The sequence below is a fragment of the Paracoccidioides brasiliensis genome (genome assembly GCF_000150735.1).
Source record: "Paracoccidioides brasiliensis Pb18 unplaced genomic scaffold supercont2.1, whole genome shotgun sequence".
NCBI lineage: Eukaryota > Fungi > Ascomycota > Eurotiomycetes > Onygenales > Ajellomycetaceae > Paracoccidioides > Paracoccidioides brasiliensis.
The window spans coordinates 3,103,553-3,130,207 of record NW_011371358.1 but is presented as its reverse complement, the minus strand read 5'-3'; the positions used below and the strand labels follow the sequence as shown (position 1 = coordinate 3,130,207).

At 47.5% G+C, this 26,655-nt stretch overlaps 10 protein-coding genes across 10 annotated transcripts; 5 read left to right on the top strand and 5 right to left on the bottom strand.

Moving 5' to 3' along the window:
* Window positions 1-364: 364 nt before the first annotated feature.
* Window positions 365-2,757, bottom strand: PADG_00949 (uncharacterized protein; the record flags this gene model as incomplete). Its single annotated transcript, XM_010757754.1, has 3 exons — window positions 365-1,346; window positions 1,402-1,750; window positions 1,821-2,757. 3 exons carry the CDS (start codon window positions 2,755-2,757, stop codon window positions 365-367), a joined length of 2,268 nt encoding a protein of 755 aa, XP_010756056.1.
* A 2,739-nt stretch (window positions 2,758-5,496) lies between these two features.
* On the top strand, window positions 5,497-7,203 carry PADG_00948 (uncharacterized protein; the record flags this gene model as incomplete). The annotated part of the gene is made up of 5 exons (XM_010758252.1): window positions 5,497-5,520; window positions 5,614-5,776; window positions 5,845-6,543; window positions 6,667-6,760; window positions 6,939-7,203. The coding sequence occupies 5 exons, from the start codon at window positions 5,497-5,499 to the stop codon at window positions 7,201-7,203; spliced, it is 1,245 nt and encodes a 414-aa protein (XP_010756554.1).
* Window positions 7,204-9,474: 2,271 nt separating this feature from the next.
* On the bottom strand, window positions 9,475-9,778 carry PADG_00947 (uncharacterized protein; the record flags this gene model as incomplete). Its single annotated transcript, XM_010757753.1, has 2 exons — window positions 9,475-9,676; window positions 9,714-9,778. The coding sequence occupies 2 exons, from the start codon at window positions 9,776-9,778 to the stop codon at window positions 9,475-9,477; spliced, it is 267 nt and encodes an 88-aa protein (XP_010756055.1).
* A 222-nt stretch (window positions 9,779-10,000) lies between these two features.
* On the top strand, window positions 10,001-10,726 carry PADG_11173 (uncharacterized protein; the record flags this gene model as incomplete). Its single annotated transcript, XM_010758466.1, has 2 exons — window positions 10,001-10,028; window positions 10,401-10,726. The coding sequence occupies 2 exons, from the start codon at window positions 10,001-10,003 to the stop codon at window positions 10,724-10,726; spliced, it is 354 nt and encodes a 117-aa protein (XP_010756768.1).
* A 737-nt stretch (window positions 10,727-11,463) lies between these two features.
* PADG_00946 (calcium-translocating P-type ATPase, PMCA-type) lies at window positions 11,464-15,589 on the top strand (the record flags this gene model as incomplete). The annotated part of the gene is made up of 8 exons (XM_010757752.1): window positions 11,464-11,514; window positions 11,587-12,420; window positions 12,492-12,922; window positions 13,001-13,143; window positions 13,210-14,088; window positions 14,159-14,559; window positions 14,626-14,765; window positions 14,839-15,589. The coding sequence occupies 8 exons, from the start codon at window positions 11,464-11,466 to the stop codon at window positions 15,587-15,589; spliced, it is 3,630 nt and encodes a 1,209-aa protein (XP_010756054.1).
* Window positions 15,590-16,309: 720 nt separating this feature from the next.
* Window positions 16,310-17,040, top strand: PADG_00945 (uncharacterized protein; the record flags this gene model as incomplete). The annotated part of the gene is made up of 2 exons (XM_010758251.1): window positions 16,310-16,668; window positions 16,818-17,040. 2 exons carry the CDS (start codon window positions 16,310-16,312, stop codon window positions 17,038-17,040), a joined length of 582 nt encoding a protein of 193 aa, XP_010756553.1.
* Window positions 17,041-17,331: 291 nt separating this feature from the next.
* On the bottom strand, window positions 17,332-18,528 carry PADG_00944 (uncharacterized protein; the record flags this gene model as incomplete). Its single annotated transcript, XM_010758250.1, has 2 exons — window positions 17,332-18,192; window positions 18,304-18,528. 2 exons carry the CDS (start codon window positions 18,526-18,528, stop codon window positions 17,332-17,334), a joined length of 1,086 nt encoding a protein of 361 aa, XP_010756552.1.
* A 725-nt stretch (window positions 18,529-19,253) lies between these two features.
* On the top strand, window positions 19,254-21,124 carry PADG_00943 (uncharacterized protein; the record flags this gene model as incomplete). Its single annotated transcript, XM_010757751.1, has 2 exons — window positions 19,254-19,588; window positions 19,654-21,124. The coding sequence occupies 2 exons, from the start codon at window positions 19,254-19,256 to the stop codon at window positions 21,122-21,124; spliced, it is 1,806 nt and encodes a 601-aa protein (XP_010756053.1).
* Window positions 21,125-21,787: 663 nt separating this feature from the next.
* On the bottom strand, window positions 21,788-22,852 carry PADG_00942 (40S ribosomal protein S7; the record flags this gene model as incomplete). Its single annotated transcript, XM_010758249.1, has 3 exons — window positions 21,788-22,154; window positions 22,305-22,387; window positions 22,697-22,852. 3 exons carry the CDS (start codon window positions 22,850-22,852, stop codon window positions 21,788-21,790), a joined length of 606 nt encoding a protein of 201 aa, XP_010756551.1.
* A 533-nt stretch (window positions 22,853-23,385) lies between these two features.
* Window positions 23,386-26,368, bottom strand: PADG_00941 (uncharacterized protein; the record flags this gene model as incomplete). Its single annotated transcript, XM_010757750.1, has 8 exons — window positions 23,386-23,426; window positions 23,498-24,323; window positions 24,388-24,997; window positions 25,049-25,384; window positions 25,479-25,631; window positions 25,715-25,949; window positions 26,043-26,117; window positions 26,206-26,368. The coding sequence occupies 8 exons, from the start codon at window positions 26,366-26,368 to the stop codon at window positions 23,386-23,388; spliced, it is 2,439 nt and encodes an 812-aa protein (XP_010756052.1).
* Window positions 26,369-26,655: the final 287 nt, after the last annotated feature.

The window sequence follows — 26,655 nt, the reverse complement described above, 5'->3', positions numbered from 1 at the left end:
CGCTTGGACAATATGTGTAGTGGAAGTTGGAGAGGAAGAGCCAACTTCAAAAGAAAGCAGAAAAAAGAAATCAAATAAAAAGGAGAGAAAAGGTAAAAATCGAAATCAATAACAAAGATCAGAGGGCAGACCGCAAGGGAAAATCAGTGAAAAATATAAGACGAGAGAAATAAAAAGGAAAAGAAGAAATACATATGCCCAAGAAAGTAAAATTAACCAGGAAAGAAAAGGGTTGGGTTAAAGAGGACGAGGACGAAGACGAGGAGTAAAAGAGGCACATAGGGAACAGAAGCAGAACTCCCTTACAAGACACCACGGCTCTCGCCAAAACTTTAAGCAGGAAAGACCAAACTCCAACCACCCCTTACTCCTCAAGCAACTCAATCCCATCAATCCCATACCCGAAATCCATAATAACAGTCCTAGAATCCTGACTGGTCGCCACAATCCTCCTATAGTCCGACTTCGCACTCAGCATCCAACTCGTCGTCCACCCGGGTAAATCAATCCGCATCTCCCCACTCTTACTATCAAATACCTTAACGCTCATATCGTAGCTGCCGCTCACAATCCGCCCGTTCGAAGAATCCATATGCAGCGACCGCACCAGTCCAGTATGCCCTTTCAGCTCATTCACCAGCTCACCCGTGTTCGCGTCGAATTGGTAGATTACCTGGTCATTGCCGCCTGCAAGGATCGTGCGTGCGTCTTCGGAGAATTCGACGCAGGCTAGGCCCCGGTCCCGACTGGGGAATTCACGGATACAGAGGCCTGAGGTGATATTCCAGAGCTTGGCGACGCCGTCGCCGCTGGCAGAAACGATTAGGTCCCCGCGCAGCTGGACGGCGTTGACGGGGCCCCTGTGTCCAAGCAGTCTCTTGACGAGCTCACCTGTCTTCCTATCCCAGACGCAGATGGTAGTATCCTTCGAGCAGGAGATGATATATTTATCATCGAAGCAGACGTCTAGGACGCCAGCTTGATGTCCCACCAGACGGCGGAGGGCTTTATAGTCGTTTTTGATATCCCAAACAATGCAGGTGTAGTCTGAGGAGCCAGTGACGAGTATTTCGTCATCGAATTGGAGGCAGAGGATTGAGGCGCGGTGGTAGTCGGAGGTGTCGGAGGTGGGAATTACGAGGTCCGGGGATGAGCGGGCTGGCGGGCAGATGCTGATGAAGGGGGTTCGGGCGATGGGGTCGTCGGGTGGATCGATTACGAGGGGACCTAGGGTAAGAGGGGATTTAGGGTCGGGGGGTGCTCCGATGATTTTGAGGCAGGGCCATGGATAGTGTGCGTCCCAGACGCGAATGGTGCGGTCGCGGGAGCCGGTGATGATTTTGTTTCTAGGTCTGGTTAGAATAAGGCACATGAAAGAGAACAAACAGTAGGGGGACATACTCGTCGAATTGAACACAGTAAACACTATCCTTATGTCCATGCAGGTAAATCGCAGCAGCCTTGCCCTCTTTCCAGCGAGCCTCCAACATCCGACGAACAGCAAACATCTTCTTCCAATCCTGGTTGGGTAGAGAGCGTCCCAATCCCATGGATTTGGATTGTCCATTCGTCATTTTCCCAGTCTGAGGCCGGCCCCGGTACTCGCGACGGAAAACTTCTCTCCAGACATGGTGAGAGACAGCCTGGTCGTGCCATGCATGGGAGACCAATTCTGCTTGGCTGAGCGAGTCAGCGTCAAGGAAGGAAAGGATATGCGCCATGAGTTCGGCAGGCAGATAATCCATTGGGTCTATGACAGATTGTAATTAGCATCAGAGTAGCCAACTCTGCAGAGAGGTAAACAGGTGAAGAACCATTACCTTTGCGCACAACATCCAAGTCATCAACTTCTGAGACATCGACATGATCTTGCAGATCAACATCAATGCCGCTCTCCGAGTCCTCTCCAGCAACATCTGCCTCCTCAATTAGGGCTGTATCCGAGTCGAATATCTTCGAATCCCCCCGTGAACCCATACGACAAACCTTAATCATCTCATTCTGGGCAGCAGCAGCAGCTCGTGCCGCGGCACCGCGTGAAAGGTCATCGGGAAGGATTGGCGGTTCCGAGCCGCTCCCCGGGATCGCATCTGTCACGCAGGGAACTGATGATGGTGGTGTACAGTAGCGGCCCAGCGCATTGAGGCTACCGAGAGACGGACGATGGGTTGCACGACTGGCACCCCAGCAGCCCATGGCAGCTCCTGAATCGGCAGATTTATAGTCATCGGATACATTGCCATCATCGTTCCCTTCCATGGCTCTTGACAGGTTATATCTTGAAGATTTGTTGCGGACCGTCAGAGATAGGCGGCGTGCAACAGCCCTGAGTTCGTAGACCCCGTGACGCAGGCTGGAGAAACTCTTGCTGGGACGATGTCTTGTTTTTATGTGTGAGTAAGCGTTAGTATCCTCTGGATCAAGAAGGTCCGGTTGTTCAAGAGATTCAGGATGTCGTTGGATCTGTTGTTTGGGTTGGTGCTGGTGCTGTTGCTGTTGCTGTTGCTGTGGCTCCGGTTGTGGCTGTTGTTGCTGCTGTTGCACACCGCCCAAGTCATATGCTCCTGTCTCGTGGGAGAAAAGGGCCATCAAATCACGATGACTTCCATCCTTGTGAGGAATCCATACACCAGTATGCGGACGTGAGGGTAATGGTGGAACGGGAATATCGGCTCCAGCAGTGCGAGGACGAAAGCTGGAAAGTAGAGACGGTCGTCGACGGATTGAGCGGGCTGTGTTTGGTGTATTGGGAGCCATGGTGGGGGATCGGACCTTTTGAGGATAAAACAGCCAGCCCGTCGATTCACCCGCCGTTTTATCAAGGACCGAATTTTGAACTGGTGACCATAGAGAAAACCCCTTAATTAAATTTGGTCGGTAAGAAAAGTATTTATTTACATATGCATAACCATAAAAAAATAAAACTTCCGGAGAAGAGTTTTCCATAACCGAGAAGAAGTTCGCACAAGAATTTAAGGAACGGTAGCCAGACCTAACCGAAGGGAGGGGGGGGCAAAAAGAATTTGAATAGAAGGTTTGTGAAAAACTGGAGAAAAGGCATTCTGCCGATCTGCAGCTGTTACTGACTGGTACCGTTAAAATAAGGGGATGCAGATAGTGCAGCTGATAGTGCAGACAGGAGGCGGCCCTTAGAACGGGACCAGGGAGGAACTAGCTAGCCAGCTGGCCTATCAAAACGGAAGAAGAGAACGATTGAAGTAAACCGGTGATAGGTTAGAAGGGAAGAGGAAAAATCGACGAAAGAAACGAAAATCACGGCAGCCAAAGAGAGAAAAAGGAGAAGATCACAAAAGGAAGAGAGAGGAAGTGGGGTGAAGCAGGTGTTTAGTAGATGTGAGAGGTTGTTGTTGAAGATCCCAAGAGGGAGGGAAAAAAAAAAAAAAAAAAAAAAAAGGAGAAAATCCTCCTGTAAAAGTCTGTTTGCTCTGTTTGCTCTGTTTGCTCTGGTGGTTGGCGGTGTCTCAGTCAGCCAATGGGAGCCCCGAGAAATGCTGAGGTTGCCTTGTTTCAAGATCCGCGGAACTTCGTTTGGCCGTCGCCGGGCCACGATTGGTGGGAAGTTCTCGGCCGCTAGTCTGTTTCAGGCCAATTCGCCTGGCAGATTTTTCACGCTAGCTGTATGTGGAAAGACGGTGGCGGGAAGTGGGCCTATCAGAACCTTAGATAGCACAATGGCCTTGGCTTATAATTAACGAGGAAAGTTTCGCCAGGAGAAAAGAAAAAGTTGAGAGACGATCAAGCCACGAATGAAACAGTTAATAACAGATAACTTATGCGCTATTGGATGTTGACAGGGGAGAGATGCGGTGGGGGGAAAAAGATGATAGGTATCTGCAGAGATCCCTATCTGATCCATCTGATCCATCCGATGATCCAGTGCTTGGACTCCATGCTGTTCTTTGTCCCTATCCACCCATACCCCCCTGACCAAGGTTCGAAGTTGGTCTCTCGCAATGTTTTGTATGACCTCATGCACCTCCGCTCCGTCACAACCACAGCGTGACACACACACACACACACACACACACACACACACACACACACCTTGGGCCATAACCAGGGATCCCTACTTGCACGATCACATCAGCGAAAACAGAAAAATGTATTTACCCGTGCCAAAGTGTTATGTACATATCCATTTATACCCGCCCCGTAAGGATAATATTTACAAAACATTCAGGCGGCCAGTCAGGAAATTCTGACGGTGTGATATCTTTTGAAGAAAATTGCTGGTGTAGGGTTTGCCTGTGGTAGATAATTGACTTCCTGCAACCGAAGCCTAAAATCCAACGTGCTAAGCTGGAGGAGGTATTAAGAGACTACAGGCACATGCATGCGCTTTGTTTCTTCTTCGCTCCCTGCCTCGGTGGGCAACAGGCCAAAAAGGAGAAAGCGGTTGGGAAAAGGCGAATAAAAAAGAGGGCAGTCTTTCTCATGTCAAGCTTAACAGCGGTAGTTAGTTCACTATCAAAAATTAATAAACACCCAGAGTCTTTCAGGTACAACAGCCCATTCTCTCAAAACACTTTATAACCTAACAGAATCCTCCCCTCAAATCCACTTCTCCGCTGCCAACTCCAACATCCTCCTCACATGCATCCCCCTCACTGCTCATTCTGGCACGTAGGATACCCAAAACCACTACCCATCGCCTTTGTAGACAGCCCCAACTGCCCAGTCTTCCCACCACCCTAGTTGTGAGACTCACCCCAAAAACTACGGGTTGCGGATGCTGCGAACGAGTAACTAAGTTAACTAACCCACAGCTTCCATACGCGGTAGAGTTCCGTGGTCAGGTGTATTACACACGCTGCTTGCTCTCGATGATGACAGGATATTCACGATGACGGCTGTTGAACAGCGTGCTGCGATCCACACCTTACATTTGATATATAAGTTTGGATCGTGCGTGCATGCATGCATGTATGTATGTATGTATGTATGTATGTATGTATGTATGCATGTATGCATTGTATGTATGTGTGTTGCCGCCGTGAGACCTTCCGAGGCATCAACGATCCATCCATCTAAGCCGGCCGGAGTCAGGACGGGATTGTAGAGGGAAATGGGGCAGCATGGCTACAGTTGTGCATGGAGCTAGTTATTAACATTAGTAACGTTATGCTAATTGTTAAGTTAGTTAATTAACTCCTGACTGGTAAGTTATTCCATTGTTCGGAGTCGAATCCTCTTCTTCTTTGTGTCGTCGCATCCAAACATTAGACGGATTTGTCTAGTTTCTCCGCATACCGGCGGGCGGCCCCTTGAGAGTTATATGATCCATCCAATCTGTATTATACCTCCGGTGCTATCTATATATCCAGCTTACTATGTCTTCCGGTAATCCTCCTTCCTCTTGGTTTCTCACTCCTTCTCATACTCCCTTGTACCACCTCAATCGATCGCTATACGGAAAGTGTTTGAAGAAGTACCATATTCCCCGCTGAGCATCTGTGTTTTCTAAGCACATTCAATATGGCTCCTCCAGACGTTTTGATGGTGAGAGCTTTCCCCCATAATATTCTCGTCATAATAATCTCGGAGAACGATTTGGATTAGAAAAGCCTTTCTGACCGCATATTGTATCTGCAGGTAGGAACAGGAGAATACACCACCGGCTTCGTGGGTGGTGGTCCATCCAGTTCAGACAAGAAAGTCGGCGTCGTGGGCCTGACATTGTTCGATTTGCGGAGGAGAGGTAAAGTAGGCAACTTGAGCATGGTGGGCGTGTCCGGTTCCAAGTTTCCGGCTATCAGTGAGTTTGTTTCCCTCAGAGTTCACACACACACGACCCAATACATATTATTAAAACCTATTTAACAGAAGAATATCTCCTCCAAAACATCTCTCACGTCTACAACAACCTCGACGTCTCCTTCCAATCCTTCCCAGCAGACGACCAAGTCGACCCAACGGCCTATAAAACCGCCGTCGATGCCCTTCCTCCTGGCTCCGCAATTACAATCTTCACCCCAGATTCCACCCACTACCCCATAGCCCTCTACGCCATCCAACGCAAAATCCATGTCCTCATTACCAAGCCCGCCACAAAGCTACTCACAGACCATCTCCACCTGCTCTCCGAAGCACGCAAACATGGCGTCTTCGTCTTCATCGAGCATCACAAGCGCTTCGACCCAGCCTATTCGGATGCGCGTGCCAAAGCCCGCACGCTAGGCGACTTCAACTACTTCTACAGTTACATGAGCCAGCCAAAGAGCCAGCTGGAAACGTTCAAGGCCTGGGCGGGCCGCGATAGTGACATCTCGTATTATTTGAATTCGCACCACGTGGATATCAGCGAGAGTATGGCGCCGGATTATACGCCGGTGAAGGTGACGGCGATGGCGTCTAAGGGGGTCGCGGTGGAGTTAGGTTGTGCGCCAGAGACGGAGGATACGATTACGTTGCTGGTCGAATGGAAGAAGAAGAATGAGCCGGGAAAGATTGCCACAGGGGTTTATACGGCGAGCTGGACGGCACCGCAGAGTGCCGGGGTGCATTCGAATCAGTATTTTCAATGTAGGTAGAAGTCGGGCCGTTTGCCGTTTCGCCGTTCCTAGTTTTTCCTTTTCCCTTAAAGCATGCGTTGGCGATGGTAGCTTGCAGCTCATGAGACCGAAATGACACGACCGGGATCTTTAGGGATGGGCTCGAAGGGTGAAATCCGCATCGACCAGGCCAAGCGCGGCTATGATGTAACAGATGACAACAAGGGGAATATTGCCTGGATAAATCCGTAAGTCGACATCTTGTCATTCCCGCCTGAAAAATCTACCGCTTCCAATCAACAAACCTTTCCATAAACATTCCACAACATCTCGACAAAACAAACTGTCCACATAGCGAAATTTCAGATAACCCCTCACCTGCCAATCTATCAATATCATTTCCTGTCCAAACTAACTGTTCCCTAGATTTTACATGCGGTATGCCCCCGACGAAGAAGGCAACTTCGGTGGTCAGACGGGCTACGGCTATATCAGCATCGAGAAATTTATCGACGCCGTAAATGCCCTGAACGAGGGACGTGTGACGCTCGATGAGCTAGATGAGCGAGGCCTACCGACGCTTAAGAATACGATCGCCACTACTGCAATTCTGAATGCGGGGAGAGTGTCGCTGGATGAGGCCCGCACCGTAGAGATTGAGAGGTTCGGTGGCGACTGGCGGTTGAAGTGAGGTGGGGAGAGTGTGGAGGGGCAGTATGCAGGGGAGTAGAGATGGAGGATTACGAACCGTTCCTTTTGATTGCTCTTCGAACGTACGAGTGATCTCTATATTCTTTCCTTTCTCTGTTGTATCGGAATGCTGTCTCTTCTAGGTAGGAATGTGTTTCGCGCCAGATAACGTATCGTTGAAGTTGTGTGGGGAATGAAAAGCAAATAGATTGTAACGACTTATCACAAGAAAAAACATGTATGAAGGGGAAGAAAATACCGCGCAAAAGATAAAAAGTAAATTAAAAAAATATATATAGATAACCTACAGAAGATTGGGTAAAGCTGTCAACTAAACATTTGGTCCAGCCAGTCGATAATGGTAATGTTGAGGCTTGAGGCTTTTTGGGATTTAAGTGGAACGGTCCCTTTGAGGAAGCGTGCTAGAGAGAGATTTTGATTTTGATTTTTTTTTTTTTTTCAGTTGCCGGCAATTCAAAATTGCAACGGCCCGCCCAACCACATGTGTGAGGGCATGACCCGGCTTCAATCTTGGATTAAAGTTCGGGTTTAACTACATAAACGGACTTATTTATCCGAATGTGAGATCATCGTTGTGGTTCTAGAGTGACAGTGCGCCTTAGTAGGACAATGCAAATGGAGTTATATACCGGACTTGATCAAAGGACAATATAGTCGACTTACAGCACAACGATATAGAGTCGACTCAATTGCAAAACGTGCAGAAATATCGAGATGCTAGGTCACGGTAGACACTATCTTAGCTGCAAGAGATACGATTAGTTTTTGTGACACAGAGAAATATGGACTTCGGGGAGTAAGGGAAGCTGAGGAAAAAGCTCTTTAACTGACAATTTTACCAACAGATTGTCTGTCAAAGGTAATCTGAAAAATTGAGAAATATAAATTTCTTTGAAAAGGGATATTAGTCTTGACGTGCCCTTAGAGCTGGCCAAGAGAGGAGGTATCAAGGGAATATCCACAACTGACAATTTCAAAACGAAAGCAAAACTGTCAACCACCCAATACTGCTGAACTCCAGGGTATTTTATTAGTTTGCTTCTTTCCCAAAACTAGTCGACAATAATGAGATAATTAGGGAGGAGCCTTTGATTGAGAACTTACCTTGGCTGCCATATCATAAAGCCCGCAAACAAGATCGCGATCTCGGATTCATTTGCGTTGAGATCATGTCAGGGGGGTCTTTTGGTGATTCGGATTTGAGGGGAGGTGGAATCAGCATTGTTGGCGAGCAACACAAACAGACGCTTAGCTGGGATGAGAGGTAGTTCTCGCAGAGAGGGGTTGTTCAAGGCTGTCATTAAACACTGGACAAATCCTAAGTAAATCGAAGGTTAGTTTAGGGTAATGCATATATCGCGCGAAAGACACGACTCTGCAGGATGATAAATGGATTGTGGGATGCTCGTGTTGGGTGTGTTGGTTGTAAGTTGTAGAAGTGGAAGTTTGTTTATTGTTCGAAGTTGAGGGGAAATGACGTGTCGAGGCGAAAAATCACGTGTAATTTAGTTGACAAATGACATAACGTTAATAGTTAACTAACTAGTAAACCACCAACAGTAACTAGCTAGGGTTAACTAGTTTATTTGGTAGTTATCCATGCGCCACCCTTCAGCCACACCTTGCGGCTCCTTGGCGTTGTTTATTGGTGCACATGTCAGGTACCGCTCTGCCTCAATGCGGCCACAACGCGGTTCTACCGCCGGGTTCGATGTTGAGTTCAACGGCTGACCAGTTAAATTTAGGTAGACTTTGACCATGCATGTGCCCTGAGTTTTGTGACTAGACTGTATGGCTTGTGCATACGCGCGAACCGAGGCATATTCATAAAAAATGATCAAGACAGCTAAACTATGCCATGGAGACGACGTAATGAGGTTGAGTCATTTTGATGGGGGGATCGTTGTTGGGAAGCGGAGTCAGATTAGTGTCCTCAGAACTCTCAGGGTGTTGTTTTCTCCAGGTGCCTCCTCTCCCATCGCCACTAGGACTCGGACAATATCCATGAGGCTTTGCCAGATCCCTCCAGGCAGTCTTCTTCAAAACTCCCTTTCACCATCCACTCTCCATATCCGATTATCATCATACAACTTTTCAGAACAGGGTTTGAACATTATCGCCAATGTCGGAGACTTGTATGTGCATGTGTGACTGAGGAACCCATTCATTCGCTCGTAAATTGAGTCTAATTGGACAACTCGATGGGTGACAAATTTCTCACTATTCATGCCATCAGGTGAAACTAATGCCTTTAAGATTCTCTGCTTCGTCTCCCCTCTTTCCGGTGTTTAGCAGCTTGTAACCTCCATGGCCACGCCTGCATCCAACTTGGAATAAGGATCAATCTCCTGGACGTCAATGACCGGACAGGAGAAGTGGGATTAGAAGGAAAGCGGCATAACTTGAACTGCGTAGCAACGTGAGTCTCAGCACGAAGATCAGTTACAGTTTCACTAAGGGCGTAGTTAAAATAAAAATAATGGGGCGTACAGTTCGAATGTTGGTTTTAAATCTCTGCCTGAAAAGCCTTCAGCGTTGTTTATGACATAAGCCATGACCATTAAAACTAGTTACATGCACTAAGTCAATATCTCACACATCTCTCTATGGAGGCGGTGTGAGGTTGAATAGTGATGTATAAGTAATACATGTGGTGTAACTAGACTGTTTATTATAAGATGAGCCAAGAGTTGAATTCTTCTTCTACCTTTTTTTTTTTTTTTTTTTAAAAAAAAAGTAGAAAAAAAAAAGTAGGCCCGACTTATAAACAGTCAACTATGCGGAGGCGTGAGGGGAAGCCAAGAGGTAGAAAATAGAAAACCCTGTTGGGCTAAGGGTCGGCCGAGCCAGAGGGAAAGGCCTCCCTCTACCTTGCGAAAATTTTTTAAAGCCCAAGCTCCTCACCCAAGATGATACACCAGGGATATCCATCTCATAGCTAGCTGTAAATGTCTCAAAAAGATATTGATTTGAGTTCCATGTGACAAACCCAAGTTATTAATGCTAAGAAGGGCGCAATAACATTGTGCAAAACATTCCATCAGGATAACTCCAATGTGAAGAATGGGGGAAACAGATGCAAGAAGTTTTAATAGAGAAAAGATTAAGGAAGAAGGGATGTTTTTGTGTGTAACAGGGATAACTCTTCCATCACCTCACCTTGGAAATTATAACTAGGAAAGGGGGGAAATGTCGGTGTTTATATCTTCGAGGTTGGCCTTGCCAGCCGTCCCGCGGACGCCTCGCTGTACGGTAACTATGTAAGCGCTCAGAACCAGAGACCACAGCGCCAATCGAAACCAAACAACACGAACACAAAAAAACTGTGGGAGAGGGCCCCATTTTGGAAACGGACAGAGAATCCTGAGATCGCCTCTAGACAACCTTCCAAGGCCACTAAGGGAAGCTTCCAGCAACTCGTCGATAAGGGTACCTCAGCGGGCAGGATGGGCGGCAGAGAGACAAACCCGCAGCCGTTGACGGTTCGCAGCAAGGTTGGTTAGTCAGCCTCACTGGTTATTGGTCTGGGCCTAGTGGAACGCCGACCTGGAGCCGGCCCCTGATTGGATGAATATGATTGGTCATCCACCGTCCAGGGGCAGAGTTGGCCAATCAGAGCGTCAGAATAGCCTAGCCTGCTTGCCGCTCTGAAAGCATAAAGAGTTCACCCAAACCCCGATGGGAACATCATCTTCGGGTTGCTCTGATCAGTCCTCTGGAAAACAGAGTGGATCGGGGATCATAGATCGTCGAGCAGAATGGCTGCGGTGGCTACGTTGCGACGTCCTCGGTGTCAGCCGGGTGTGTTTGACACCTGCCAGTCCACTGCTCCGGGCCTGGGGCCTTGTAACACCAACCTCTCGCTGTGCTTGGACTAGTGAGTATATATGGTGGCGGGCTCCAACACTCCCAAGAGATACCAAGCAGCACAGCCCCAATGCTCCTATCCGTATATATCCACAGCCAGCAGTGCAGCACCCCGTCAAAATGCAAAAAAGGTTGGACAGAAGACTTCGCCTGAAGTCTGTGTTGCTTCTTGATATTTTAAAATATGAGATCTCCCTGCATTCATATTTTCATAGATACTCACTTGACATTATAAGTCCTCTGTTTTGTTCAGGCTCACAACCTGATCCCCTCCCTCATCTTCCTCCATACCTCTCACGATAAAAGGTGGTAACGAAACCTTAAGACACACACCTTTTTTTTTTAGCCTTTGGTGTCGTCAGCGACCGCACCAATGGCGAACAACAGCAGATTGCTTGCTCCTCCCATACTCGTTAATACCTCGGTATGGTAGAAGCCCGGATATGATTAAAAAAAATCCATATCTATCAATCTCTATACTGACCTCTAGTAACAGCAGATCGATCAATCGAGTTCAGACTCGAGATCTATCAATGAGGATGCTATCTCGCGTAACAATGATAGCTCACTCCTCGCTCCCAACAGTCCCGCCTCGTACGATGGAGAGACTCTCCGCTCACGGTCGGGCTCATTCCTTTCAAATGTAGAGACCCTGAGATCAAGAGCCGGCTCAACGGCTCATTCAGTGCCCGGCAAGGGGGATTACGATGACGTCCCCTTATCCGAAGCGTTGAACCCAGACCAGAGAAACGAAAATGATTTCCAAGTGGAAAATAACCCATTCGCCTTCTCCCCCGGCCAACTGAATAAAATGCTGAACCCCAAGTCTCTCAACGCGTTCGTGGCGCTCGGGGGGCTTCATGGCTTGGAGCGTGGCCTCCGGACAAATCTCACGTCTGGTTTATCAATTGACGAAACCAAACTCGAGGGAACCGTTACGTTTGACGAGGCGACCAAGAACGCAGCATCTGGGAAATATCAGCCTGAATTCAAGCACGAATTGGCAAAAATGCCCACCGAGGCTGGGATCCCGGTTGAATCGCAGTTCGTGGATCGTTTGCGGGTCTATCAGTCCAATAAGTTACCAGAGAGAAAGACGGATGGTTTTCTAGTTCTTCTATGGAGAGCGTACAATGACAAAATCATTATACTGCTTACCATTGCTGCTGTTGTCTCTCTTTCTCTCGGACTCTACGAAACATTCAGTGGAGGGTCGCCGGTTGATTGGATCGAGGGTGTTGCGATTTGCGTGGCGATTCTGATAGTCACCCTTGTTACGGCTTTGAATGACTGGCAGAAAGAGCGGCAATTTGTCAAACTGAACAGAAGGGTCGGTACTCCTCGAATTCTCCTTTTGGCTCTGCCCTTTCTGAAAATCCCATTTTCTAACCAAACAAGCAGAAAAACGACCGTCAAGTCAAGGTTATCCGTTCAGGAAAATCAGTCATGGTCTCAGTCCACGATATTACTGTAGGCGATATTTTGCACATGGAACCCGGCGATGCAATTCCAGCGGACGGCATTTTCCTTTCTGGCCATGGTGTCAAATGCGACGAATCATCCGCGACGGGAGAATCAGACCAGATGAAGAAAACCTCAGGATATGAAGTTTGGCAACGCATAATGGATGGTTCAGCCACAAAGAAACTCGATCCTTTCATCATTTCTGGGAGCAAGGTTCTGGAAGGTGTCGGCACCTACCTCGTCACTAGCGTTGGACCCAATTCTACTTATGGCAAAATTATGATGTCACTACACACTCCTAACGATCCCACGCCGCTCCAGGTGAAACTAGGAAGACTTGCGAATTGGATTGGAGGTATTGGGACAGGGTACGTGGCCCTACAACTTACGCCAATATTTTGATAAGATTTTTTATTTTTATTTTGTTAGCTTACGATTATCTATAGCGCGGCCGTTGTGTTGTTTACGATCCTTCTCATTCGATTTCTTGTGCAGCTCCCTAGTAATCCTGCAAGCCCGGCGGCGAAAGGCGGCGAATTTCTGAATATTTTGATTGTCGCTGTCACGGTCATCGTTGTAGCAATTCCAGGTAAGCATTTCATTATATACTCTGCACTTTATATAGTTGCAATTTTTGCTGATGGTTGTTATTTAGAGGGCCTCCCGTTGGCTGTTACCTTGGCCCTGGCATTCGCGACCAAGCGCATGGTTAAGGAAAATAACCTTGTCCGCATTCTCCGTGCATGCGAAACAATGGGCAATGCGACTGTTATCTGCTCAGATAAAACGGGCACTCTCACTCAAAACAAAATGACCGTTGTAGCTGGAACTCTAGGCATTGAGGACAGCTTCAACCAAGCTTCTGAGGATGGTGAAGGGATTTCAAATATGACAGCGAAGCTCAAGGGTCTTTCTCCCACGGTCCGGGATCTCCTCGTCAAAGGCATCGCTTTGAACTCGACTGCCTTCGAAGGCGAAGAGAAAGGCCAAAGAACATTCATCGGAAGCAAAACTGAAGTTGCCATGCTGAACTTTGCACAGAATTATCTTGCATTGAACAATGTGGCTCAGGAGCGCTCCAATGCTTATATTGTTCAACTCATTCCATTCGATTCTGCTCGCAAGTGTATGGGTGTTGTTGTGCGCCAGCCGCCGGGAGATTATCGACTTCATGTGAAGGGTGCTGCGGAAATCTTGCTGAGCAAAGCCAGCAAGGTTATCTCGATTACCAACGATAACCGATTTGCTCTGGAAACACTCTCAGAAAGCTCACGGAATATGGTTTTGGACACTATTACCACGTACTCGAAACGTTCCCTTCGAAACATCGGCATGGTATACAAGGATTTCGAATCGTGGCCTCCAGCTGGCGCAAAGACAATGGAAGATGACAATACGTTGGCTGACTTTGACAATGTCTTTCATGATATGAACTGGGTTGGTGTCGTGGGTATTCAAGACCCACTGAGACCTGAGGTTCCCGCTGCTATTCAGAAGTGCAATAACGCTGGAGTTTCCGTGAAAATGGTGACAGGTTTGTATTGTTCCATGTTCTAGCTTTTGTTGATGCTTGTCGGAGCTTAACTAACTCGCATGTGATGCAGGTGACAATATAACGACTGCTGTCGCCATTGCCACGGAATGCGGCATCAAGACACCAGACGGGATCGCAATGGAAGGACCCAAATTCCGACAACTTTCGGACAAGGAAATGGATAAAATTCTTCCAAATCTTCAGGTTCTAGCTCGTTCATCTCCTGAAGACAAGCGGATTCTAGTTGCCCGGCTTAAACACCTTGGGGAAACTGTGGCTGTCACTGGAGATGGCACTAATGACGGCCCAGCGCTGAAAACTGCTGATGTTGGATTCTCCATGGGCATTGCAAGTACAGAGGTTGCCAAAGAAGCAAGTTCAATTATCCTTTTAGATGACAACTTCAAGTCCATTGTCACTGCTATCTCTTGGGGACGGGCAGTGAACGACGCCGTCGCAAAGTTCCTTCAGGTTAGCCTCTAATTTTCTCTGTCCATTTTTGAATATGTGGACACTAACTTTGGGTCATCTTGTTAGTTCCAAATCACTGTTAACATCACTGCCGTTTGTCTGACATTCGTGTCCTCCGTCTCAAGCAGTCGTAATCAGAGTGTATTGAGACCGGTGCAATTGCTATGGGTGAACCTCATCATGGATACCTTTGCCGCATTGGCGCTGTAAGTTCGCCCTAGTCACACAGTAGATACATCTTTAAAATATTATACAGATCTACTGACATGCGGAGGATAGTGCTACCGATGCCCCCACGGATAAGATTCTCAACCGAAAACCCACCCCGAAATCCGCCCCACTTTTCACCATAACAATGTGGAAAATGATCATTGGCCAAAGCATCTACCAGCTCGCTGTGACATATACCCTCTTTTTCGGTGGCGCCCGCATATTCAACTACGACACCACAAATCCTATTGTCAAACAACAGCTCGATACTATCGTCTTCAACACCTTTGTCTGGATGCAAATCTTTAACGAATTTAATAACCGTCGCCTCGACAACAACTTCAATATCTTCGAAGACATTCTGAAAAACTACTACTTCATCGGCATCAACTGTCTCATGTTCGGCGGGCAGGTCATGATCATTTTCGTTGGTGGCGAAGCCCTCTCCGTCAGACCGATCACTGGCGTCCAGTGGGCCATTTCCATCGGCTGTGCTATAATGTGCATACCCTTCGCCATTCTGATACGCTGCTTCCCGGACCCGTGGTTCAAGGTCATCTTCGATGGTGTCATGGGTACGGTAGCAGCTATTCTGAAGCCCATCTCCATGGGCTTCAGCTTCGTGTTTGCGCCAGTCAAGAACGCAATCCGCTCTTTTGGCCGTTTCTTTTCGCGGATCTCTTCGAAGATCTCCGGGCGGAAGGCTCCCGCTGATGGAGAGCAGGACGAGGAGGCTGCTACTGGTTTAGAAGCCAAAACTCATCCAACGGTGGCTGCGAATCCGGCAGTTCCCGCGATCACATTGTCTGTTGGCAGCTAAACTCATATTGAACATATATGTTAGCTGCCTGCTAGATCTGTACATATTTATGACGTTAGGATGGTTCTCTTTTTGCTGCGATTTTGGGGGCTATTCCTGTTATTTTTAGCGCGTTTTGTATTATTGTCCTCACCCTGTTTTAGACCTTACACTGCATAGCGAAGGCGCCATTTGGGATTTTCTTTTATCATTTTTCACTCTCGCATTTGGCCACGCATTCTTGTGCAAGGAGGGGTGGTTAGTCCCCATTCATTGCCTCTCCGGTTATTGGCATATTATCATAGAACTTCTACCACTAATAGATGTAATGAAATAGCAAAGCATTTTAACTCATACACAACCATTTTTAAATTATGTGTAGATTTTGAATATCTCAAGAGTTCGCTCTCTTACTTGAAGCAATCATTTGTATGCGTCTTCCACAAGCTTGGTCGAGGTCTTGGCATTTGCCATGATATGCCGCTGACATAACTTTTCCAAAGTCCCAACATACCTCCATCAACTTCAACTTCAAAATATCCAATACATCTGCCCTTGGAACACACCTCAATCAATTCCATTTCATGTCTCCTCTGATAAACATCAATCCAAGAGCAATCCAAACTGAACACCAGCAAAGTTGAAATCATTCAACCCGCCGGCACACCACCCATACAACCCCCCGTCTATCCAACCTGTTGCTCCCAACCACACCAACAACGAACAACAACGACTGGCGCAATGTCCCTTATAAACTACCGCACCGTCAACGTCGACAGCCTCGACCCAGAATCCTCCGTAAACTTCCCCCTAGAAACCCTTTTACCGGGAAACCTCCCCGCCCCCACAACCTCCAGCGAAGCAGCCAGCGTCGGCTCGCAGATTCGCCAGCTGCTACGGTCGGGCGACTCGGAGAACGCCTTGCGCCATGTACTTGACACAGCGCCATTGGGCGGCGATGATAGGGCGAAGGAAGTCCATCTAGCTACGGTAGTAGAAGTGTTGGGAGGTATAAGGCAGGGGGAGATGACGAAGGTGCTTGAGAGTGTTTGTAGTGGGGAGGGCGGGTCGGACAGGGGGGATTGTTTAATGAAGTATTTGTGAGTTGTTACTTTTACTTTTACTTCTGGTTCATGTTTGGTGTGCTGGGTCCTCCAGAGGGCGGTGGGGATTTGATGAGCCTACTCTTGGATTCCGTTGCTGGTCGGTCGCGGGTTTTGCAAGGCTGACGTTTCCATGTCGACGATAGGTATAAAGGGATGGCTGCGCATTCATCTGATAATATCTCCCCGTCAAAAAAATTATCACTGTCGCCACAGAGTACAGGCTTTTCGCAAATACAGGCGCGGAACCATGGGGAGGGAGGCGGTGGGCAGCAGATGAGTGTGCTACTAAGTTGGCATGAGAAGTTGGTGGATATTATTGGAGTAGGGTCCATAGTAAGAGTTATGACGGATCGGAGGACGGTTTAAACGGGACGTAATTTTTAAAAAGGGGTCATGTATGGGTGACCTGTTGAAACCTTTCTGTGCACTCTATGTGTGGATTGTGTGTTTTTTGTTATTTATGGGAGTGGCTATGGTACATGGTTTTACTTTCAAAAATAGATATCTGGGCCGAGTTTCCGTCGGTGCCGGCATAGCATGATTGAGCGAGTCAACTAGACCCCTCTCACAAGAGGGAGAATACACAGAGCAAATAGCCAAACATTCCTGAACTTCACCGCTGCTCAAAATCCCTGCCTCCAAGTATGTCTTTAAGATTCAGCTCTCCACTACCTCGCGGGCAGGCGGCTGTTTCTGTCCCTCCCCTTCCTTCCACCCAATCATATAAATCAGCCTGAACGTGGCAGGAATCCCATCCCGGTCCTTCTCCCCATGGAGTTCCTTATATATAGCATCACAAGCAAACAAAACATCCCTTGATATCGGGCCAGCCTCCCGTCGCAGAATCGCATTGCTCTCCCCCATCGCCTGCAAATCCATCATTAAGGCAAACGTATCCGGATACTCCACAACAATATCCTCCATATCAACGGTAAGCAACTTAAAGCCAGCCTTGGTCAATAATCCGCCCACATCCCGCACGTCAGCCAAAGGCGAAACATGGGGACTCACGCCTCCACGCCGTTCAAGATCCGCTAGCTGCAGCGATGTGCGTAGCTCGAATAGCGTATCACCACCAAACATTGCAGCGATGAATGGTGCGTCTGGCTTAAGGATATGGTTTACTTGTGAGAGGAGGGAAGGGAGATCGTTTATCCAGTGGATCGAGAGGGATGAGAGGACTGCGTCGAAGGTGTTGGGTTTGAAGGGGATGGATTCGAGACTAGAGACAACTTGGCGGGTAATATCCAGTTGGGAATTGAATGGGAGGTCTTTATCGCGGTATAGGAGGGCGGGGGATTCGTCGATACATGTGAGTTTTGATATTCGGCTTGCAATGGTGGGATGTGGTGATGATGATGGCATGGTTGAATGCAGCTGCTCTTCCTGCTGTTTTTGCTGCCTCTTTTCTCTTCCTTTGTCCTTTTCTGGAGGAGGAATTGGCTGTGTGAGTGCTTTCGCGATGTTGCAGCTGTTTGCGCCCAAGTCTAATACGTTCGCGAAATGTCGGTTGATATCCTGGGCAAGCAGCGGTGGACAATTAGAATTGGGAATTTCCTTTCTCAAATATGCAACAATTAAATAGCGGGGGCTTTCTTAATCACGAAGCAAAATAAAAATATTCCATACAAGTAGTCGCTCACTTAGCCGAAATGCGACTTCATCTTTGAGATAGTCTACTTTGCGACTCAGCTTGACGTTTCTTGCCGCACGTTCCTTTTGTAGTAGTTTTGCCCTGCGATTGAATACCTCTAGGGTTGGAACTCCTGGAGCCTGCACCGCAAATCTTCTTGTAGAGGTGCATATCCGATGTTGAAACGGAGGGGGCTTCAGGAGCCGGGGCCAGAGCAACATTGATTCAAGACAGTGTATTGTTTTGAAAGATACGTATTTAGGCGGAGGTAGAAGAAAACTTCAGGGCAGCATCGCAGACAAAGCCAGTGGGGTAGATTGGTGTATAATAATATAAATATTGTAAAAAGGGGTCCTCTAGAAAATTGATCTGTTTAGATAGCAAAGAGAGTAAATAATAAGTAAAATTTTATGTTTATTGCTGGTGACGTTGAAGGTGGAAAATCTGAAGCTCCAACGACCATCAACCACCAACCACAACACCCCAACCACATCCTCAACATATGCGCAAATGTCACAACAACGCGGTAGTACATACCGCCATCACTGCTCCACAGTTTGATCGTGAGGAATTATGGACTGACATTCGCTCTGTACAGCTTCGCAAAGGTCCATCCTCCCAAACTTATGACGATTTATTTGGTTTTTGCGGACACAGAGAGCAACATCACACCAACAGCCAGCCAGTCTTTCATTTTCTCCGCATTGAATCGCTGGGAGACTTATTGATTGACCAAGGGACCGGATATATTGGGGTGCTTACCTGTATCCCTTCCAAAGGACACGAATTCTCACTCTTTAATATCGCCAGAGCCGCAAATTCCCCTCTCTAGGATCCTGTTCACGAGCTGAAACGTAATCCTCCAATGCAGTTTACGAGCTCCACAAAGGCATAAGAGTGATTTCTCAGCTCTTGTTTTACGGCCCGTGTCTCAATCTGTTAAATAATGTCTCGTCCTTTTCCCTACTCGTTCATATCATGTCCCTGCGCGGAGACCTCGACTGCTCCCACCCCTGCTACAAACATACTCTCTAAGGACCTTTCAAACCTCACCCTTAGCGGTCAACAACAAGATTCCGATTCGGATGAGGAGGAACAAACCTTTGATCCGAGATCACCTCGAGCGAATTACTCCCTTTACCCTCCCGAACACCTTTTATACTGCGAGGATTGTCATCAGATCAAATGCCCCAGATGCATTACAGAAGAAATAGTGTGTTGGTATTGTCCAAATTGCTTATTTGAAACACCAAGTAGCATGGTCAGAAGTGAAGGGAACAGGTACTATTTATATGAAGTTGGAGTGAGATTTTAAGAAGCCTGGAGAACTAAGCTTGGATATATAGGTGTGCGCGCAATTGTTTTAATTGTCCAATATGCACGTCCCCCCTATCCGTTACAACCCTTGGGAATGCTGATAACGGAGGAGCTCAAAATGGACCTTGGATACTGGCATGCGGATATTGCATGTGGACAACACTTGACATTGGAATTAAATTCGACAAGCCAACGAACATCCGTGCTCAGCTTGCCGCATTAACCAATGACCCAAGTCGCAGCCCACTGGATGCCAAATCTCCATTATCAACCATCGCTTCCCCCGACGATACAAAACCAGCTGCCCTCCCCTCCCAGGATGATAAGCTAGCTGGGACTGCTTTTTCAGAGCAACAATCGCCACCGCCAATGAACCCCGCGTCCCGGTTTTCGGCTTTGAAATCATTTTATAGAAACCAAATCACGGAGACATCTTCATCCCCAACAGATCCCCTGATGGGCCCCGAAATAGGTAGTTTTTACTCATCCCCCAGCGCCTTAAACCGCATCATGTCTCTTTACTCTGCCGGGTTAGGCAATCTCCATGGCGCTGGTAGCAAAAAACCCAAGTCCAAACCGCCAGTCATGCGCGAGGCCCTCACGCCAGCAGAAGGCCTTTACATCCCCGACCCTAACGTTGAACGATCAATCATTCGCAAAATGGCCTCCCCCAACTGCGGTTGGGACGGGCTAGCCTCTGTAGAACAAAAGATGTCCCAGCCCCCCTCAACAAGATTTGTTGATGAGCTCCGACCCCTCCCCGTCCTCCTTCGAACCAAAAGATCAAAACGCTGCAAAGCCTGTAAACACATCCTCGTCAAACCAGAATTCAAACCACAATCAACCCGCTTCCGAATCCGTCTCATAGCTCTTAGCTACATTCCACTTACCATCATGCGCCCACTACCTCCCTTCCCCGCCTCTTCCCCACCAGTGAAGCTCGACGCCCTTGTGCCTCGCAAACCCGTCCAATTACTACTTACTATGAAAAACCACATGTTCGACCCCATTCGCGTCACACTAGCTACCCCCTCGCGAACTCCCGGTCGTGTCGCGTCGAGAGTCACCATACTCTGTCCGCAATTCGAAGTTGGTGCCAACAGCGACGTATGGGATGAAGCGCTCGCATCATCCGGGGCACTAGACCCGCGCTCTTCCAGATCGGGGCTGGATAAAGTCGCTGAAGCGGGGAAGATATGGGATAGGGGACGGAACTGGACCACTGTGGCGATGGAAGTTGTGCCCGGATCACTCGAGGGTTTAAGGGATGAAGAAGGAGGCGAAGATGATGGGGTTGGAGGTGGAATTGGGGAGGATGAAAATGTCCTTGAGATTCCGGTGTTTGTGCGGGTGGAGTGGGAGGCAGAGGGAGGCGCGGAGGAGTTGTCTATTAAGTCTGATACGAAGAGGCAACAGGAGGCTGAGATGGTGAAGAGGGAGTTGGCTTATTGGATGGTTTTGGGAATTGGGAGGATTAAGGGTAGTAGTGATGGTTGTTAGTTAGGTGGAGCAGGTTAGACAGCCTCTTCCCTCCCCCCTTTTATTTTCATTTTATCATTTTTGGCGCTCTTAAACGGGAGTATTTCCTCTTGATTTGTTTGTTGAATGTGTTCGATATTTGACAGGCCCTTATCTTATCGATTGAGGCTGCTTGCCTTCATCTTTGCCATAGATATGTAAATTTGCGAAGATCCCAACAATACCCTATTTGCATTGCCATTTTCCAGTTGTCTTTCTACACCTCTTTTTCATTCTTGGATTGTTCCTTTTTCATGATAGACTCATCAATGCATTTTACGTACAGCGAAAGAAGTTAATGCAGACAAACACGGAGCAGACATGGGAACTAAAAAATGAAATAGGGGAACAAAACAGAAGAAAAAATTAACACAAAACTTCAAGATTGCGGAATCTATCGCCTTTTCCCATTAGAAACGACAAACTTCCGAACCTATTTTGTTGATTTCTTGTACTCCTTTTCCCACCCGACCGTATGGGGGAGGGGAAAGAAATAGTAATGAGAGTCCAGTCAACAACAACCAGCTTTCAACCAGCATCCTGACCCTTCTCCCCACTAACTCGCAAGCCATCCATTGAAGAACCAAGCCATTAAAAAAAAGAAAGGTGTAACTTAAAAACATTCTTTTTTTCTAACCAAGTCCTCTAAAACTCTGTAGCACTGCTCTGGGGGAACTCGAACCGAACACCACGGCCCGTCAATCTCCGGTAAACCTCGCCATATGCATCAAGGCGGTGGTCGACACCACCACGCTCCTTCTCGTGCAGGATGACCTTGAGAAGCTTGCTGCCGTCCTCCTTTGTTCGCAGGCGCTTGCCAACAATCTCGACAGGGTAGACGATGTCAGTGAGGATGGCATCGTGGACGGCGGTGAGAGTGCGGGAGCGGGGGCGCTTCTGTTTCTGGGAGGTGCGCGAGCGGGAGGAGCGCTTGGGGCGGGGCAGGATGCGGCGGGAGGCGATGATCAGGACGTGGCGGTCGGAGAATTTCTTCTCAAGTTCACGGGTAAGGCTGCAGTGGTGGGCGTGTTAGTTAAATGTGTGTATTTGCCTTTTTTTGTTTTTATAAAAAATATATATTTGGGTGGTTAAGGGGATGTTTTTATGGACGGATTTGCGGTTTGCGGTTCGGGTAAGGGTAGTTGGTTGGACTTTGGCATACCGTTGCTGGATCTTGTGGAAGCCTTGGAGGAGAGGGACTGGGACGAAGATGACGATTGCCTTCTTTCCGTGGCCAACTTCGATCTGTATCATTCGGGAGACACATATCAGTATATGGGTTCAACGGAGGTTCATCCATATTCAACATTCCACAAATCCCCATCTCCTGTCGAATTCCTCCTATGCTTCCATAGGTTCCTTCTTCCATTTCTTTCGCGCTCATAATACCCAATCTTCCACATAACCCAAAAATTCTTCTCTCTATCGTTCCACAATTCCAATACGAGAATCCCTAGCAGATAAAATCTCCAAGCACTAAAACCCCACAATACATTGCTCGACCTCTCCTATATCAAAAAAAATAAAAAATAAAAATCATACTCAATTGCTTACCTCACGGGCAGAGACAAACTGCAAAGGTCTGAGGGCAGCCTTCAAATCTGGGGTGTTGGCCTCCAGGTCCGAGAGAGCACCGGCGATAGCAGTCTCGAGCTCGGAGGGATGCTGCCGCGAAGGGCTGTTGGCCGCGATCTTGTTGAGAGCAGCCATAATTGCAGACAACGGAAGGGATTGGGGAAAAGCTGCTGCTGTCTTTCCTTGAGTCGGTAGGGAGAAGGAAAGTTGTTGGGAAGTTGGCGGTACGGTCGAGATTAGACTTGACTTCGCTGCTGTTTCTTCAGATGCGGTCTGCAATTTTCGTGGGTGTGGGATCACGGGCTCTTGGCTGCTCGCTTAGCGGAGTACGCGTTGCCTGATGCGGCTAGCTGATTCCTCTTTATGGTATGGCGCCATCTCGTGATTTACCCGCCAGGTAAAAAACATTGTTCAACTTCTCGACATACAAAGGGTGAGAAACAACTACATCTCATGGATTATACTGAGGATACCAGGGTATTGGTGAGACGGCAACTCCAAGGACTACTACAGGCATATATGGCATTATACAGCACATACAAAAGACTTGTGCAACAAAGAATACATATTCTAGGTTAAAAGAATCCAGGCCATCTGACACCCTCCAAACACCAGGCCCCGTTCCATATCCAATCCATACATACAATTCACCTTCTTACCGACTCTTCCTAATCAGAAAACTTTGGCATGTCATACATGTCATCAGGATCTAACAATTGGTTAGCTGATTGTTCCAATTGTTGCATTGATTGAAAAGGGGATACAAAGGCCACAACTCACCTTTGTGATGCTCAGAGATGTACTTCAACGTCTCATTCATATCGAAGTCAAATTCCGAAAGCAGCCCCTGTCTCCTTATTCTTACTCCCTCATTTCTAACTGCTCCGCCTCGAACTGCAGCCTGGGCTACATGAAATCGAGAAACTCTGTTGGCAAGCATCATATCAAACGGCGTGGTGGTACTCCCTTCTTCCATATATGATGCAATCGTAACTCGTTCGATCTGCTGTCTTCCAAAGAGAAGCCCCTTCATTTCCGTCTCGTATCCATGGTAATTGAAATGGATTGGGCGATCAGCTGTAAAAAGGGCATTAAATGCTTCGTCTGACAGTGCATGAGGATGGCCAGTCTCTGCGCCCAGAATCATCAAGTCTGTCACATTTACAACGCGCACACGGAGCTCTGGAACACGTTTCCTGAGTAATGCAGCGGCCTGGATGACCTCGAACGTCAGTTCTGTGCCGATCCCCGCCAGGACGACGTCTGGGTCCCGCCCTTCATCTATGGAGGCAAATTTCCATACCGAACCGCCCGCCCGACAGTGGCTTTCTGCTTCCTCCGGGCTTAAGATCACCGGTGTGGGCTGCTTGGATCCAATCATGAGGTTGATATAATTCTTGGGTTTCAGACAATGACACAATGTGCAAAGAAACGTGTTTGCGTCTGGTGGCAGGTAGACACGGGCTGCATTCGGTTTTAAATTCAACACCGCTGAGATGAATGACGGATTCTGATGAGAGAATCCATTATGCTCTTGTCGGGTCCAGGTGCTGGTTTCGATGTAGTTGATACTTGCAATATCACGCCGCCACGAAGTGTCTCTGCCCTATCCAATAGTCAGGAAAATAATCACATCTAGGCTTCGCATTCAAGAAGGAAAATCGACTTACCATCTTAGTGAACTTGCAAAACTGAACCATCATTGTGTGGATGATACCGAGGAAACTTTCATAGGAGGGGAATATTCCCACTCGACCCGTCAATGTGTAACCTTGCAAAAACCCCTGACACAGGTGCTCGCTTAATACTTCGATAACGCGACCACCCTTTGCATTCGAGAATTGGTCCCATTGGAAATTTCTTCCTGTGTGCGCCAATACTCCACCAAGCTTGTTGCTCTCTAATTCATCAGGAGAAAACAGCCGTATTGAGTGAGGATTGTCGATGAAAACTTGGTCAATCAATTCAGCAATAGCCTTCATAGAGCTTTCCTGCGTTCCCTTTTCGACTCCAAATTTCCTCCAGTCGGCTAGCTTGAGAGGCTTATACGATTCATACACCTCATCTCGCTGGCCAAGTTTCCTCTTATCATTACGAGGAATGATGCTATTAATGTCGTCACTCACACCACCGTCTTCGGTAAACAATTCCGCCGGTTTATACGAAAAGAGCCATGCGTTCAACTCCTTTAATTCCTTTTCGTCTGTTTTAGCAGCAGGCAAGGGTACTTGGTGGGCCTTGAATGACCCTTCGATAATCTGACCGTGGATTTGTTTTGGGCTGGTTCATCCCTGATAGTTTGGTCAATACCATTAGCACATACAATCAAACACATGTTGCCCAGTTTGCAAACTAACCTTGGGAGTGCGTAGAATCAGTATGGGCCAACGGGGTTTCGTGACCGGATTCCCGGATCGAGCAGCTTTCTGTATCTTGCGGATCTCACCCAGGGCCCATTCTAGAGCTGCATTAAAATTAGCGTCAATATGTTCCAAATCGTCGATAATTTGTGGATGATATCCATATCCGGCGAATAAGGCAACAAGCTCGCGGTCATCCATGCATCCGAATATAGTTCGTTCGCTGATCTTGAACCCATTGAGGTGGAGGATAGGTAATACAGCCCCTGATTCTGCAGGGTCAAGAAACTTGAATCCGTGCCAGGATCTTTTGGCAACTATATTAGTTTTTCTATCTTTTATCTTTTCATATATATATATTTATATGGATCGCATCCAATGCCCAAGGGTGTTTTACTAACGCAGCTGTTGGCCCAGTCTCCGCTTCGCCGTCACCAATGATGCATGTGGCAATCAAATCCGGCTTGTCCATGACAGCACCAAACGCAACTGATAATGCATATCCCAATTCACCACCTTCGTGTATCGCTCCCGGAGTTTCGGCGTTGATGTGACTATCGGAAATGTTAGCTTTATGTCAAATTCTAGGCCGTTGGGCACCGGTCTCTGAAAGATAGAAGGGTGAGATGGCTTGAACCTTGGAAATCCACCCGGGGTGCTGAACGAAGTGACCAGCTTCGTTAGGCCCTTTGCGTTTCGAGCATAATCTGGATAGAATCTCTCCAGAGAACCTTCCAGCCAAAGCGCAGCTAGGATCCCCGGCGCCCCATGGCCTGGTCCCACGACGTATATCATGTCAAGGTCATGTTGGGATATCAGGTAGTTCAAGTGAGAATAGACAAATGTCAATCCGGGGCAGGTTCCCCAGTGACCTTCATATCAACCAGGCTGCCTGTCAGCCAAAGTATCATTTTCCATACACAATGCAATTGCGGACGGGATTTTGAAATATGGCTGTACCATACCTAATAACCTTGGCTTGATATCATCAAATTTCAGCTCACGCTTCAGATATGCATTGTCCTGGAGGTAAATCATAGCTGTATATTATATTCTATGCTTCAGCACACACACTTCCCACACCTGAGCTCATGTTTCAGGACGAAATGTGGTAATGAATAAACTCACCAGCAGCAATATAGTTTGCCGCACGCTGGAACTTTTGTAGCGATCTGAAGACATTTTCATCCAGTGAAGTCCTGGACAGCTGGACGGCCAATTGATCTATCAGTGGAGGCAAGTGAGACGGTAATGACTTTGGATTAGCTTTGTCAATAACTTCGCCGGGCATTTTGTGTAGGTATTTTATTTTCCGAGTGTTTATATATATATTTGTTAATGAAGTTGGCAGTTCTGTATTCTGTATCCAAAAACTACCAACCTAGTATAAACTGTGTCGAATATACGAGGGATGAGAGCAAAAGATTTAGTGAATACACTTGTTAGAATAGCACATCTTCATCGCCCGTCCCTGGAGAAAGTTAGATAAAATTGCGGCTAGAAAGCTGGGATATGTTATGGTTTGACGTCATCAACGGTTTGACTGATCAACAGCAAGTGGAGTAGAAACCCAAAACA